General features: G+C 40.6%; 1 protein-coding gene and 2 pseudogenes across 3 annotated transcripts in view; all 3 read right to left on the reverse strand.

Moving 5' to 3' along the window:
• CNGB3 (cyclic nucleotide gated channel subunit beta 3) overlaps positions 1-16,024 on the reverse strand; it is a 155,218-nt gene that overhangs the window by 68,063 nt on the left and 71,131 nt on the right. For both annotated transcript variants that reach the window (XM_023222921.2, XM_023222922.2), the window contains one exon: positions 4,276-4,326. In XM_023222921.2, the coding sequence (XP_023078689.2) occupies positions 4,276-4,326 (51 nt within the window). The remainder of the gene's footprint in view (positions 1-4,275; positions 4,327-16,024) is intronic.
• LOC111549723 lies at positions 7,956-10,864 on the reverse strand (annotated as a pseudogene). Its single transcript, XR_002733814.3, has 2 exons — positions 8,515-10,864; positions 7,956-8,433 (listed from the first exon to the last, which is right to left on the reverse strand). The product of XR_002733814.3 is annotated as a golgin subfamily A member 2-like (transcript).
• Positions 10,924-14,112, reverse strand: LOC111549702 (annotated as a pseudogene).

Consider the following 16,024-nt stretch of genomic DNA (forward strand, 5'->3'; position numbering starts at 1 on the left):
CGAAAATAAATAAATGGGACCTGATTAAAAACATTTCTTCACATAAAAAGAAATAATTATCAGAATAAACAGACAACTCACAGAATGGGAGGAAATATTTGCAAACTATGCATCAGACAAAGGATTAGTATCCAGAATCTACAAGGAATTCAAATCAGCAAGAAAAAACTAATAATCTCATCAAAAAGTAGACAAATGCCATGAATAGACATTTTTCAAAAGAAGTTATACAAATAGCCAAAAAACATGAAAAAAATGCCACCCCCAATTGCATCATATCATCAAACCTCATTGATTTTATTGTACAGGTACTGATCTTTGTAACAAGTTAAGTGGTGTGCAGAACAGTACTTAAAAAACATATTTAAAATTAAAAAGCAGGCACACTGTAGACCTGTCTAGTGCTACTATAAAACCTATAGTTTTTGGCTCGAATCATAACGATTTTTTTACTTGCTTTCTATTCAGTTGCTCAACTCCCCTCTCAACTCCTCTATGATGACAGTCATTAGTCATTAGCCATTTTAATATTAACATATTGGCACAGATTTGTGTAGATCTACCATTCGATCCAGCAATCCCACTACTGGGTATCTACCCAAAGGAAAAGGAGTCAGGACATGAAAAAGACACATGCATATATAGGTTTATTTCAGCCCAATTCATAACTGCAGAAAATATGGAACTAACTGATCTTTGTAACAAGATGTGTACAGAACAGTAATTAAAATAATGTATTAAAAATAAAAAAGCAGACACACTATTGACCTGTCTAGTGACCTGTCTAGTCAATAAGGAAATGCAAATTAAAACCACAATGAGATACCACCTTATTCCTGAAAGAATGGCCATTATTAAAAAGTCAAAAAACAATAGATGTTGGCATGGATGTGGTAAAAGGGGAGTGCATATACACTGCTGGTGGGAATGTAAATTAGTAAAACTTCTATGGAAAACAGTATGGACATTCCTTAAACAACTAAAAGTAGATCTACCATTTGATCCAGCAATCCCACTACTGGGTATCTACCCAAAGGAAAAGGAGTCAGTACATGAATAAGATACATGCACATATAGGTTTATTTCAGCCCAATTCATAATTGCAGAAATATGAAACTAACCTAAGTAGCCATTGAACAATGAGTGGATAAAGAAAATGTGGTATATGTACACCACGGAATAATATTTAGACATAGAAAGGAATCAATGTATTTTGCAGCAACTTGGATGGAGCTGGAGGCCATTATTCTAAGTGAAGTAATTCAGGAATGGAAAACCCAACACTAAATGTTCTCACTTATAAGCGGGAGCTAAGCTCTGAGTATGCAAAGGCATACAGAGTGATATAATGGACTCTGAAGACCAGAAGTGGGGATGGGCTTGGGGTGGGACAAAAAAACCTGCATATTAGATACAATGTACACTACTCTGATGATGGGTGCGCTGAAATCTCATAATTTACCACTATATAATTAATCCATGTAACCAAAAACCACTTGTACCCCAAAAGCATAGAGTTGAGATAATTAATTGCCTAACAATTTCAAAGCCTGCAGCTATTGAACAAGAATAGAACTTCTGGTTTGAATTAACCAGATTAGCTATTATAAACAGATTACTTCCTAAAAGTATTAGTTTAGAAATTACATCATATCCTCAAACCTCATTGATTTTACTGTATAAGTATCGATCTTTGTAACAAGTTAGGTGTACAGAACAGTAATTAAAATAAAAAAGCAGGCACACGATTGACCTATCTATTGCTACCCTAAAACCTATAGTTTTTGGCTCAAATCATAACGATCTTTTCGCTTGCTTTCTATTCAATTGCTCGGCTCCCCTCTCAACTTCTCTCTGCAGACAGTCATTAATCATTAGCCATTTTAATATTAACACATTGGCACAGATTTGTGTAGCCAGAGATAATTTATTTCTCATTGAACTGTAGAAAATTGATTGAAGTACTGACTAACACTAAACTCTGTGCAAGACAATTTGCAAAGCATGTTGGGGTTGAAATAGGAGAAAGATATTGTTGCTATTCACAAGAAGTTGACAAGCTAATAGTGGAATGACCAAGTTCAAAAATACAGTCATGTGTCCCTTAACAACAGTGATGTATTCTGAGAAATGTATTGTTAGGTGATTTCATCATGTGAATATCATAGTATGTACTTACAGAAACCTAGATGTATTATCTACTACATACGTAGGTGGTATGGTATAGACATATAAGCCTAGGCTTCTAGGCTACAAGCCTAGGAGCATGTTACTATACAGCATGCTCTGTATATTACAGTATATTATTGTATGTTATTGTACAGCATGTTACTGTACTGAGTACTGTAGGGAATTATAACACAATGGTAAATATCTTTGTATCTAAACACATCTAAACATTGAAAAGGTACAGTTAAAAATGTGATATGAAAGATAAAAAAATGGTACACCTGTATAGGATACTTACCATGAATGGAGCTTGCAGGACTGGAACTTGCTCTGACTGAGTCAATAAGTGAGTAGTGAGTGACTGAAGGCCTAGGACATTACTGTACACTACTGTAGACTTTATGAACACTGTGGACTTAGGCTACACTAAATTTGTTTAACAATTTTTTTCTTTAATAATAAAGTAAACCTAGCTCACTGTAACTGTTTTACTTTATAAGCTTTTGAATTTTTGAAAACTTTTTACTCTTTTGTAATAACACTTAACTTAAAACACTCATTGTACAGCAATGTACAAAAGAATTTTCATTATATGTTTATTATATAAGCTTTTTTCTATTTTTAAATGTTTTTTATTTTTACTTTTAAGCTTTTTTGTTAAAAACTAAGACCCAAGCACACAAATTAGCCTAGGCCTACACAGAGTCAGGATCATCAATATCACTGTCTTCCACATCCATGTCTGGCCCCATTGGAAGGTCTTCAGGCTCCATAACATGGGTGGAGCTGTCATCTCCTATAATAACAATGCCTTCTTCTGGAATACCTCCTGAAAGACTTGCCTGAGTCTCTTTTACAATTAACTTTAAAAAAATTCATAGGAGTACAATCTAAAATAACAATAAAGAGTATAGTATAGTAAATACATAAGCTAGTAACTTAGTTGTTTATTACCATTATCCCCAATATTATGTACCATATATATTTGTATGTATTATATACCATACATATTTGTACCATACATATTTGTATGTACTTTATATGACTGGCAGTCAGTAGGTTTATTTACACCAGCATCACTGCAAACAGGTGAATAACACATTGCACTGTAATGTTATGATGGCTATGATGTCACTAGGCAATAGGAATTTTTCAGCTCCCTTATAATCTTATGGGACCATCACCATATACATGGTCTGTCATTGACCAAAATATCATTATGCTAACACAAATTAAATATATAAATTAATTTAGCCCTTATTCAAACTCAGGAAAGTAAGAGTTTGGAATAAGCTTTATGAGATTACAAAAGTATTAATCCTCTTTGTAGAATTCATCAAAGCAGCATAGAGATCTTTTATGAATATGCCTAAGTATGTGGCAATTTTTAATAAAGAAAATTAGTTGGAGATTTTTTAAAAAGCCAGTTGAAAGGGATGTTAATCATTGTAGATTTCCAACAGGGATAGTTTGAGACCTAAACTCAGATTTGTATTTTTAAACAAACTTTGAGGCCACCAAAGAATTGTCTTTGACATGGGGGGCTAGAGTTCACTCCGATTGGGTAAACCGAAATAACCCCTGACCTCTGCCTATTTCTCAGAGTTAGAGAGAACAAAGTACTTAGAAAACAATTGTGAGCAATAAAACATATGTTTTAGGAAAAGAAGGTTCCATGTTATCTAAACATTGCCTCTCTTCTATTAATAATTTTTATATTGAATATATGAGAACAAGAAAGAAGCAGGAGTAGAAACAATTTTGCAAACTTTTACAACATCATGCTACATGAATTGGGGGCTAGAATTTTGTAGACAAGGCAAAGTATACAACCCATATTCCTTTATTGATGTGTAAATTAGAATTCAAATGTGGGCACTAACTTACTTTGGTCTGCTTAATAAGGACTTATATGTGGAATTACCCATTTGCACATATAAGGAAATATATCAGGTAATTATTGAGAGGCAGAAACTTCAGGCTTATCTTTGTCTAATAAAACTTCATATGTATAAACTTTGTTTATAGAAATCTATAGATGGGATTTAAAGTCAAAATGGTAAGAGATTACTTGAGCAATTTTGAAATTGTTTGTGAGTCACCTACCTGAAATTTTGTAGAAGTCCTGTAGTTTTTCCTTAGCTCATTTGGATCCACCTGAAACATATTTGTATTTTCATTAATTTTTGCCAATTTCATCAATTATTTTTTTCTCACTTTTAAATTTATATTTACAACTATTTCTCTTGGCTGGTTCCTTCCAATCTCAGCCAATCAATATGCTCCATATTCTCAGGTTTTAAAACAAATAATGTTTGGTTTTAGTTTTCTTCTTCTTGCTCTATTGTTTGCCACAGTCAAGCTTCTCAAGAGAGTTGCCTACCTGCTTTATTCTATATCCTTCCCTCATATTTATTCTTAACTCATGGCAATTTGGTGGTAATTTGGCTTCTTCCCACTTCTCTCACTTCTTCAAGGCTAACAGTACAAAACCACCAATGACCTCCTAATGATGACACCCAGGGTATCCTTTATGGTACTTAGCATCCTGTTATGGCACTCATCATAATTTGAAATGACACATATATTGCTTGGCTCATTTATTTAAAATTAGTCTACTCCATTAAATGGTAATCTATCTGAGGACAGGTTTGATTTTGCTTAGCAACTATATTTAACTAGTGCCTAGAATATACTAAAAGCCCAGTGAATATTTATTAAATGAATGAATGAAGAAATGGAAAGATGAATAAAACCTTTGAAGCATTAAAAAATTTTTCTGGACAATTGTTTTCCTTGAAACTTTTTATTTTCAAAGAATCTGTAATGCCACTCTTAGTTTACTTTATTTCTTCACTTCCTACTTTTCAATTTTCTTCTTGGATTCTTGGGCTAGTCATTTAAAAGTCAACATTTCCCAGGATTTAGCTCTCTTCTCTTTTCTCTTCATACTTGCTTCCTGGGAAATCTCACCCACGTTTATAGTTTCAGAGATTACCGTGTGAGTTGATGCTACCAAATCTCTACTTCCACCTAATATCACGTTCTTGAGCTGTTGGGTAAACAACTGCCCATTGTCTTCTTCACTTAGCAGATCCACTGCACCAAACCTGAATTCATCATCATTCTACATTGCCCTTGAGCCAAACTGTGCTCTTCCTCCTGCTTCTGCGTATCCTATGAGCACCCTCATATACACTGCTTAGTGGTCCTACACTGTGCGGTCTCCCTCAGTCCTCATACAGCCAATAGCCAAGTTCTACTCATTCTTCTTCCGAAAGTTTTCTCATGTCCATTCTCTCCTTTCTGGCACTATCTCTGACATTAGTCTTGTTCCCCTGGAACAATTCTACAGTGGCAGCCAGACGATCTCTAAATCAGATCACTTAAAATCCTCGTTCATGTCAAATCCTGCAACTCCACATGATTTTAAGAAAAAAAAGGCCGGGCGCGGTGGCTCAAGCCTGTAATCCCAGCACTTTGGGACGCCGAGACGGGCGGATCACGAGGTCAGGAGATCGAGACCATCCTGGCTAACACAGTGAAACCCCGTCTCTACTAAAATTACAACAACAACAAAAAAACTAGCCGGGCGAGGTGGCGGGTGCCTGTAGTCCCAGCTACTCGGGAGGCTGAGGCAGGAGAATGGCGTAAACCCGGGAGGCAGAGCTTGCAGTGAGCTGAGATCCGGCCACTGCACTCCAGTCCAGGCGACAGAGCAAGACTCCGCCTCAAAAAAAAAAAAAAAAAAAAAAAAAAATGAAAGCACCTTTTCAGGGTATACAAAACTCTACTTTCTGTTTCCCACTCACTTCCTGGAGCATCCCAAAAACAGAACCAACCCACTCTGTTCAGCAGTTCCTCAAATGTATCAGTAATGCCTTCGCCCATGCTGTCCCACAGCTCAGAACATGTTTTTCCTTTTTTCTAGTGGAGGACAAAGGTGCAGGTAACAACAACTCATCCATCAAGATTTGGACTAAGGGTCTTCTCTGTCAGACGGTTTTCTCTGAGCCTTATAGCACCCTGGCCATGCCTTTTCATGACTCACAACATAAAATCCCACCATTTTTCTTTTGCCAGTCTGTCCTAGACATTCTGAGCTATGTGAGAGAGTAGGGTCCAATCTTTTTCCTCTATTTCCTCAGTTCCTAACACAGTGTCTAACACATAGTAGGTGTTCAATAAATGTGTGACAAGTGATAGATGACTAGAATGGCATTTGTTAATATTCAGACCTAAAAGAATTAATGTGAATATTGGTCTTATATGTTTCACTTATATGTAGTAAGGGATTTTCTAAGGGTTCTTAATTAGTTGACCAAAGCATTATAACTTGGACACATGGAAGTAGCATCTTCTAACAATTATCATTCAGGCTGTCTGGAAGTTTTAAACTGCTGCTTGAGCAATGTTAAAGATTGGTTAGTCAACTCCCAAGTTACTCCCCACACTACTGACTTTTTTGGCTTTAATTTTTACTCATATACACATACTAAATTTTACATAAATATATTAGAAAATGTATGACATACTCATTTAATGATTTTTACTGTGAAACAAAATGGTTTACATAGGTAGACATAGATACAAGTTCAAATAAATAGCCTTATAAATCATGTACCACAAGAGTAAAATCAATCACTTCCTTCAAAGCTTATATGGGACAGCCAGATAGATATCAAGTCCCAGACAGTTAAGTTAAAATACTACTTCCACCCTGCACCCAGGAAGAATGTTGTTAGCACATTTGTCTGTTTACTTTCAAGGTTGTCAATGATTCTATGATTGAGTAAATGTAAATGCAACTAAAACTTGCTAGATTAAATTAAATGCCATGTAGTGATTTTAAATTCTATCTTCTTTAGAGCAGTAAATCAACTTGGCATCATTAGCCTTACGAGGATCAGCATGCTTACCGGTAACAATTAGGTACTTATTTTTAAAATGTCACCCCACTTAATTCTCTCTCCCTCTTTTAAGCCTCATCATTATGCCACAGACATTTCTTCAGGGGAGGCTTACTTTAGGAAGGATATGCTAATTGCACCTAAATCCTTTTCCAATGGATACTTTTTGAAGAAGATCTACTCAGGTGTTAGTATATTTACTCAGTATTCACCTCTTCTTCCCCCACACCATGGCTAAATCCATTTATTCCAAAATAAAAAGCAAAATAAACAGAAGTTGCATCACCAGGGCACCATGACTCCATCCCTGCCTCCTTTCTCTGTCCCATGCTATCAATAAAGAAGTTTCTGAGCCCCAAATAATTACTAGAACCTCCTCCCCATGTGCCAGCTTCAACCTCCTCTACGTATGATACAGGGGGTGGCCCTACCCCTGGAGTTACAAAATGTTACACAGATACAATATGTCCACTGGGGAAAGGGAGTCACCCCCAGCAGCCTGTTCTCTCGCCTGTTCTACATTTAGCCCCATTGTCCTGCCTCAGCTGCCTCTCTAAATAAGAAGATGGAAGCCCCTGTGAGGGAAAAGTTGCTTTAGTGAGAGTGAGGCCATCAGGGAGGCCACCAGGCCTCCTCCAAAGAAATCAACTCTATGAGCCTCTGGCTCTTAAATAACCACAATTATCATCCTGAAATTAAGGACTCAGCCCGGGCCAAGGTGGCAAAGGGTCTGCACTTGTTTGTCTCCCCACATCACACAGGGGTCTTACCTTGCTACTCTAACGATAATGGGGTGACTGGGAAGGGGTGGTAAGGACCTGATGGGGACGAGCTTCTGGCCCCACTTCTCCAAGCTTTGCTGACAGTGGCTGGCTTTTAGATGACGGTGGTCTTCACCTCATTTCTCGTCAGCACAATAGAAAAATGGAATGCAGGGGTTGCTGCCCAAGCCTGGGTGCTCCTGGGGGTTCTGCATCTCAGGAAGCAGCTGCATAACCTGCTGTGCAGTGGGATTATCATGGTGAGAACCCTCCCTGGCCTTTCCTTGTGCGGGTTCCACACTGTGGACGTGGCTCATCTTGCAAAGATCACCCTGCTTGTTGGTAGTCCCAAGCTCCTGGGGGAGCTGGGGTGCCTGGAGCGGGCTCATCAGCAGGGTTCTGGGTAGCTGCCAGGAATTTGCCACGCCACTTGTTGTGGTTGCCCACAAGCCGCAACACCAGCTCCTGCAGCTCCAGCAGCTTCACTTTAATCTTCTTCTTGCCCTGGGCCAGCCTGCTTATGTATTCCTTCTGTCGTCACATCTTCAACACTGCCCTCTGGCTCTGGTACAGTGTGATGTACTTTCCTGCGGGAGGATAGGGTTCAGACACTGGGATCCCTCTGACCATAGTGCAGCTCTCCCTGCCATGTCCTGGCCTCCCGCTCCTGATGATGTCTGTCTCTCCAGACAGTTGGATACAGTGACGTTCCAGCTTTTCCATCTGCTCCTTCAGGTCCACCTTCTCCTGCCTGACCTCCATAAAGTGACTCTGAGGCTTTTCCATGGCCCCCTGGAGGGCCTGGTGGGCCTTCCCACCTACAGAATTGTCTCTAGTCTCTGGGACTAGGGCTGCTGCCTCTGGCTCCTTCTGGACCGTGGCCACCAGATGAGCCAGACACTTACAGCTCACCCTTTGCTCCTTCAGCTGCCCATGTGGCTGTGCCTGCTCCTCTTCGGCACTGGCTACAGCTGAGTATAAAAATGCCACCATGGCCTCCCGACTCTCCAGGTCCTCCAGGATGCTCAGCATGAGTGGAGGCGTCTCCTCCTTACTGTCCAGTCCATCTCCTTCCCCATGGAGAGCCATGAAGGTCAGCTGGGCCTGAGGCTGCTGCTTCTGCTGGCTGGTGGCTTCCAGGTGCTCCTGGGTCTCCTGCAACTCTTGGCAGGCCATCTCAGCCACCACTTTGCCCTGAGCTTCCTCCTGCTGCAGCTGGTCTATGAGCTGGGTCTGCAGCAGTAACTGCTTGTGGAGCTCCTTCTCGGAGGGCACCTGCTGAAAGGTGGCCACCTGCTGCTGATAGGCCGCCATGTACTGCTGCAGGTGACCCAGGTATTGATCTCACTACTGCTGCAGACTCTGAGCCTCTTGGCTCTTCAGCTCTACCATCTCCTTCAGCTCACCCAGCTTCTCGCCCAGCTCCTTCTTGATATACTGCTCTGACTATAGTTTGCTGGTGATCTCCATGTTCTCATTTTTCAGCTTCATGAAGCCACTCTGCAGCTCGGCCATCTGCTCCTTGAGCTCACCATTCTGGGAGACTGCATGATTGATGGTGGCGAGGTCATTCTGCGTGGTCTCCAAGGTTTGCCTGCGCGCCTCTGCCTGCTCCTCCCAGAGCTCAGCCTTCTGCTCCAGCTCCAGCAGTCTCTCCTCCTGCTCTTGGTTCAGGCAACTCAAACCCTCATTATCTGGCACCTGGGCTTGGAGCTGTCCTGGCAGACCCTCCAGCTCCTCCTGCAGGTGCTCGGCCTCCACTTGTAGCTGCTGCTCCACCTCAGAGGGCCCTGCTGGGGGCTCCAGGAGCAGGGGTTCAGCCATCTGGTTCCTCAGTTCGGCCAAGCTCGTCTCTAGCTCCTGTACCCGACTCATGCTGTGCCCCTTCTCCTCCCTCAACCTGTGCACCTGCTCTGACATCAGCTGTATCCTCTGCTACCACATGGTGCTCCCTCCTTTTAGATTTTCAGTATATTGATCTTTCTCTATCTGTAGCTGTTTCAACAACTCTGTAACCTGCCCCAGGTGTGCTTCCAGCTGTGCCTGATTCTCCATGGCCTGCTGTAACTGCTGGTTAGCATTAGGCGGTTCACACTGGCTTGAGGGCTGTTGAAGCAGGAGCTTGGCCCTCTCCAGCTTCTTTTGCAGCTCCTCCAAGTTGAGCTGGATCCCTGACTTCTCCGATACTAGGACTCAAGTTTCTCTTCTAGTTCTGAGTTCTGCTGCTTCAGATCTTCATAAAACTTCAGCCTGAGGGCATCTCTCTTTTTGGTTAACTCTTTGTTGTACTTGTCCGTCGTCTTCTGCTGTGTAGAGACAGCAGAGAGAGCCCGCGCCAACTCTCCCACATGCTGCCAGGAATACTGCAGGCGGCTGGCCAGATCCTTTGACTCTCCTTCAAACTACGTGGCAGCACGCTGAGTGAAATACAGGGCTGTCCATAACTCTCCTTTCTTGGACATGAGTATCCCTGTGGTCTGAATTTGAACCTGTAACTACTCCCTTTGGGCTCCCTGCTTTCAATTCCTTGCTTTCTTTTCTTCTTTCAGTTGATCCAGAATTTCTTGGTTCTGTTGTTTCTCCAGATCCTTCAGGTTAGCAGATGATGCAGGGCCGTCCCCATTGACAAAGGATGTAGACTCAGAGGTAAGACCACTGAGCTATTGGGAGAGTTGCCCTGGGCTCCCGGTCAATGAGAAAGCCTTGGTTTCATCCATGAGATTGGGACCAATGTCAGCATCATGATTCTGAGGAGCCGCCATGCTAGTGCGACTGGCACCAGGGGAAGAGACACCACCAGCTAACATGGTGTCATGAGCAGACAGTTGTAGGGGAGAAACGTGGTCTTTGGATGTATCATCAGGTGAATGGCAACCAACAGAAGTGGTTGTCTCAGGGTTGCTGCCATTTTTAATTTTCTCCTTTTTTTGCTCTTGTACCTACACCAGGGTATTTTCTATGCTGATATTCTCTCAATGTTTTCTTGGCCACAGCCAATTTGCTCTGTAGGGTTTCTTCCGACATCACAGGGCAGGGTGGGAGGCGGGGTTGGGGCCACATCAGCACGATCCTGGCAACCACTGCTAAACACATCCAGTCATCTACCAGGCAAATGTGAAACTGAGCCAGAGGAGAAGCAACCAGGGCCACACTAGCATGCAGAATGGGGCATGGGCTCAATACTCCAAGGTCATTGGTCGATGAAAAAGATGAAAGGGAAAGGAAGCATGGCCAGGCGGCAGTGTGTCCAGAGGGACCATTTTTCTCATGCATCTGTACAATGGAATTATAGGATTATTGGGCTCTTGCTAGATTATATTGATTCTTATTTGCTCCAAACTGCACTCTGGCTTTGCCTCTGACTAAGATGGCATTTATTTGACTGATGACCAATTCTATTGTGTAGGCACAGCTGCAGCCCTGTTTTGTGAGAAGTTCCATATACAGTGCTCCCCCACCCAATACATACCCTCCTGAGAGAACAGGTAACACCACTTGAACAAATGGAGGATTAAATGGAAAATTATCCTGCTACCCTCCAAAGTCTGTGAATTCCAATACTAAAAACTTGGCAATTCAGTTTAAGGTCCTCTTCACAAGGCCAGTTAGCTCAAGGCAATAACATTCTTCCCAGGCCTCTTAAGAAATACTCCTACCCCAGAAAAGGCCCTTCTTTCTGGTATCAGGAGGCATGGTCCAGAAACACAAATCCAATAGAATTTCAGCCATTTATCTCTCAGATCATCCCCTCCCTGAAGTTCTACTTTCCTGTTGTGTGTGTGTGTGTGTGTGTGTGTGTGTGTGTGTTTTGTGTTTTGTTTTCGGCTTTGGTGCTTCATTCGTTCCCCCATATGAACCAGTAGAAATGTAGCCATTAGCAACTTCAGTCAATATATAACAGATTCATACTTTAGGAAGACAACCCAGTTGACAACCACAACAGTTTCTTAAAAGATATGTTAAACAAAATATATTCTATCTTCCTTTTTCTTTTATGATCTGAAGATCATTGTGCAAAAGACTCTCAGAGTCAACCTTCTGCAGTTTAACATGCCAGTCGTGTACTGTCATTTATGAGTTCCACTGAATAAATCCTTTCCAAGCAATATTGCTCATGCTTTTGTCAGAAGATAAAAATCATGTAAGAGTTAATTCTCTTTCAGGAAGAACACAAAAAGTTCCAGCAGACCAGTTTTATAACTCCGTGATCTGTATACATCCCTGAGCTCTTTCATAAGTCTATCTGAAGCTTGCACTGACCCAAACACCACACCACATTTAAATGGTCTTGCCTTTGAGTCTTCCTAATTTTCTCTAATGTTGCCAAATTTTCTTTTTCAATTCTTTCATCCTCCGACTTTTTCCCACTAGTAAGTTCTTCTTCCTTCATCTTACAGTGATTTAAGTATTTGATATCTCCAACCATCTCTTCTTCTGAAGTCACTTCTGTTTTCCCATTCTGACCCATGGGTAGTGGTTGATCTAGTATCTCAAACATCCAGGTGCTTAGGAAGGTTATATAATCTGCAGAGTTCACGTATCAACTACTTCAATTACTGACGAAGGTAATTGTTGTTCTTAGTATCTTCTAGACGTTCCAGAACTGATGTCAGATTTGGGTCATCAGAGTCCACAAACCGTATTGGTGAAAAAGATGGATAGGATTCTCGGAATCTCTAGGCACAAGAAGAGGCTCAACCCATCATGGGACAGTCTTGGCCTCGTGGTGGCTTGTCCACAGGAGATTCGGCAATGTGTAAATATTCAGGAGACTGGCCCAGGTGCAGGATTGCGCGGGTGCGCTGCTGTCCCTGTCCCGCCACCGCCAACTCAGTCCGCGAGGCTGAGCATGGGGTGCCACTGCAGCAATTTGTGAGCCTGCGCCAAGCCGCACACCGCGACCAGTATTCACTTCTTCTGAAAACAATTCATAGAAACTTCATAATTTTACACAGGACAGATGGAAGAAGTATTTTAAAATGATATTACCTGAAACAGTTATAATGCAGATTAATTATTCAAGGAAATAAAATTCCTGAACTGAGATTACCATTCATTCACTCCTTCAAACATTTCTTGAGTGTACTCTAAGTTCCTAGGTTAGATAAAGAAGTGAATCGAATACTGTCCCCACTCTCAAGAAACTTATCCTCAGGTAAGAAAGAGAGATACATAGACAAATAGGAGACAAGAGGGAAAAGTAAAGTGTGTGGACATCCATTAATTTAATTCATTTAACAATCAACTGTGTATTTTCTACATGCCAGACCCCGAGCTAGGTGTCTTATTCAATCTTCATAATAGATTTATGAGGTGGGTACTGAGATAGCCGGGTGGGACGGGGTTGCTGCAGAAACTCCAACCAGCCTGCCCACTCATGTGGAGCCTTGGAAAGTTTGCTACATTTACAGTAGGGAGGAGCCTAGCCCCTCTTCTTCCTGTGTGGAACCTGGAATTCGAACAGTGGGCAGGAAGCACTCTAGCAGGGGACTCTGGCCTTGTGGAGGATCCCTGTTCCCCCACTTTTTAAACCTTCTCACCTAATAAAACCCTGCTTCGCTCACCTTTCAAACCATCTCCGAGCCTACATTTTCATGGCCATGGGACAGACAAGGACCCTGTCTTTAACTGAACTAAGGAAAAGTCCTGCAACAGTATGACTATTCCTATTTTGGGGGATGAAAAAGATTGTATTCAATGAAAGGGTAAGTTTACTTTCTTCAAGTTAATGCTATTAGCAAATTTCAGAAGTGAAATTTGACCCCGGACTGTTTGTTTCTACTACTTCATAATTAGTCTAATCAATATTTGAGACAATTAAATAATAGAATTATGAGTAAAGTGTAGGAAACACAGAAAAGGGAGTGGTTTTCTTCAGATTGGTTTATAAAGAGCAATTGAGAGGTTTAAGTACCAAAAGCAGTTGATTATAAAGGAAGGCCTAATTGACATTGTAACTAGATGACAGCGAGGATTTCTGTGAATTTTGCAAAGGGTTGCGGATGTGTCTCTTATCTAAATAATCTTCACTGTCATTTCCAACTCAATTTCTGCTATCTCTAAAGGAAATTACATACAACAGACTTTTTGTTCGACTGCGTTTCAAAATTCTGTTATCTTTGTAGCATCACTTTTAGGAGAAAGATTTTATAAATAAATGCTGTGAAAAACTTATAAGTCCTCCTGGTTTCTATTGTAGCTGTTAGCACCTCAATCTGTTGTCTGTTACTTGTTTGTTTTCCTTCAAGGCCTTGGAGAATTAACATTTCCATCCTCCAGTTATGGTGCATTTATTTAATAAATAAATTAAGTAGATGTATCTACCTAGCAACTGTAAGTATTTAATAAATGTTTCTTCAATGAATGAATGAATGATTCAGTGGTGTATACTTATGGTAGCATAGATAGCTAAATATAGTGAGACCTTCAGGTTGGGTACTCAGTGTGCATAGTCTTCTTACCAAAATGTAATCAAGTTTCAAATGCTGCAGCTACTTACTCTAAATTAAAGAAACCATTAATTTGGTTTCTTTAATTGAACAAACAAAGCAATTATTTCCTGCTCTATATTTGTAGCTTATGATAATGCATTTTAAATAGAGCTCGTTGCATGTGTTTTTTACTGGTTATTTTTCTTGGTTTTAACACTTCATTGTGTGCAAAGGCCTCTTAGAAAATTGAAAATAAAAGTCTCCCTTTACTGATTTTGTCATTTTCCATTTGTCAAATATTGATTTTCTCCCCCCTTGTGAGTCTAATGGAGGTTGAAATTAGTGTTCCTTTTTTTGTTGTTGTTTACTTCTCATTTGTACACTGTCATCACCATTCATCAAGCTGCCAGGTTGCTCTGGGGATGGTGCTGGTGAGTTAACTAATGTTCTAGAGTCTGCACAAGGAATATTTTGAATAGACTTTTGGTATAGCTTTGGCTTTTACCTTTACTATTTCTTTCTAGGGAAGATTTCAAATATAGAAAACACTTCCAAGAAAATGACAATTTTTTAAGGAAGAAAAAACATTCAAAACTATTCCTTTCAGCGCTTTGATAATTTAAGACCTTCTGAAGATCCAACAGAAAATATTAAGAAGATTAAGCAACCTAATTATCTTCTTGAAAATTCTACATGAACCTAAGGTGCCATATAGGCAGTCAGTCTGCTCTTCCTATCGTGACATTGGAGGACATGTTCTGTGCAGCCCTTGCTGAGCCTTGGGAGGAGGATGGCACATTGGCCACAGTTGGAAAGGAAGCATCCTTCTAGTTAGCTGGGGAAGGGGCTTGGGCTAGTGGCTATAAGACTTGGATTTGTGCTTGTGAAAACACATTTGTCTGTTTCTCAGATTGATTGGATTGACAATAAACTTCTGTTAACACTGAGAGTAAATCCAGGAGAAGATAATTTATCCTAAGGGTAAGAATGCTAATTTCTTAGGAAGGGCACTGCATTTGATCATGAGAAATAGGATGTGATGAATTTGGCAGGTAAATAATAAAAAGATAGACCCATAGATGCCATATTCATTAAAAAACAAAACACCAGTGGAGGTGTTCTATGTACTTGTGATTTGCCCATATATGTGAGGGGTGTGGCTACCTGTCTGTGGTTTGGCTATATTGATGGAGATATGGATGGCTCATTTCTCTTTCATTCTCTTACCACACTGAATAATAGTATATTTTGCAATGGTGGAAATCTTCTGTGCTGTCCACTAGACATGTGGTTGTTGAGTTCTGGAAATATGAACAATGTGGCTGAGGAACCTGAATTTTTAATGTTATTTAATTGTAATTAATTCAAATTTAAGTTTGAATGGACGTATTTGCCTAGTGGTCACCATATTGGACAGTGCGGTGAATCCACATTGATTAAAATGGTCATGACCATACAATGACCAAAAAACAAGTGAAAAAATGCTCCACATCACTAATCATCAGAGAAATGCAAATCAAAACCACAATGAGATACCATTTCATACAAGTTAGAATGGCTATTACTAAAAATTTCAAAAAACAGCTGATGCTGGCAAAGGCTGCAGGGAGAAGGGAGCACTTATAAACTGTTGGTGGGAGGGTAAATTAGTTCAGCCACTGTGGAAATCAACTTGGAGATTTTTCAAAAATCTTAAAACAGGACTACCATTTGACCCAGCAATCTCATTACTGGGTATATATCCAAAAGAAGA

Source organism: Piliocolobus tephrosceles, chromosome 7 (genome assembly GCF_002776525.5).
Source record: "Piliocolobus tephrosceles isolate RC106 chromosome 7, ASM277652v3, whole genome shotgun sequence".
Lineage (NCBI taxonomy): Eukaryota > Metazoa > Chordata > Mammalia > Primates > Cercopithecidae > Piliocolobus > Piliocolobus tephrosceles.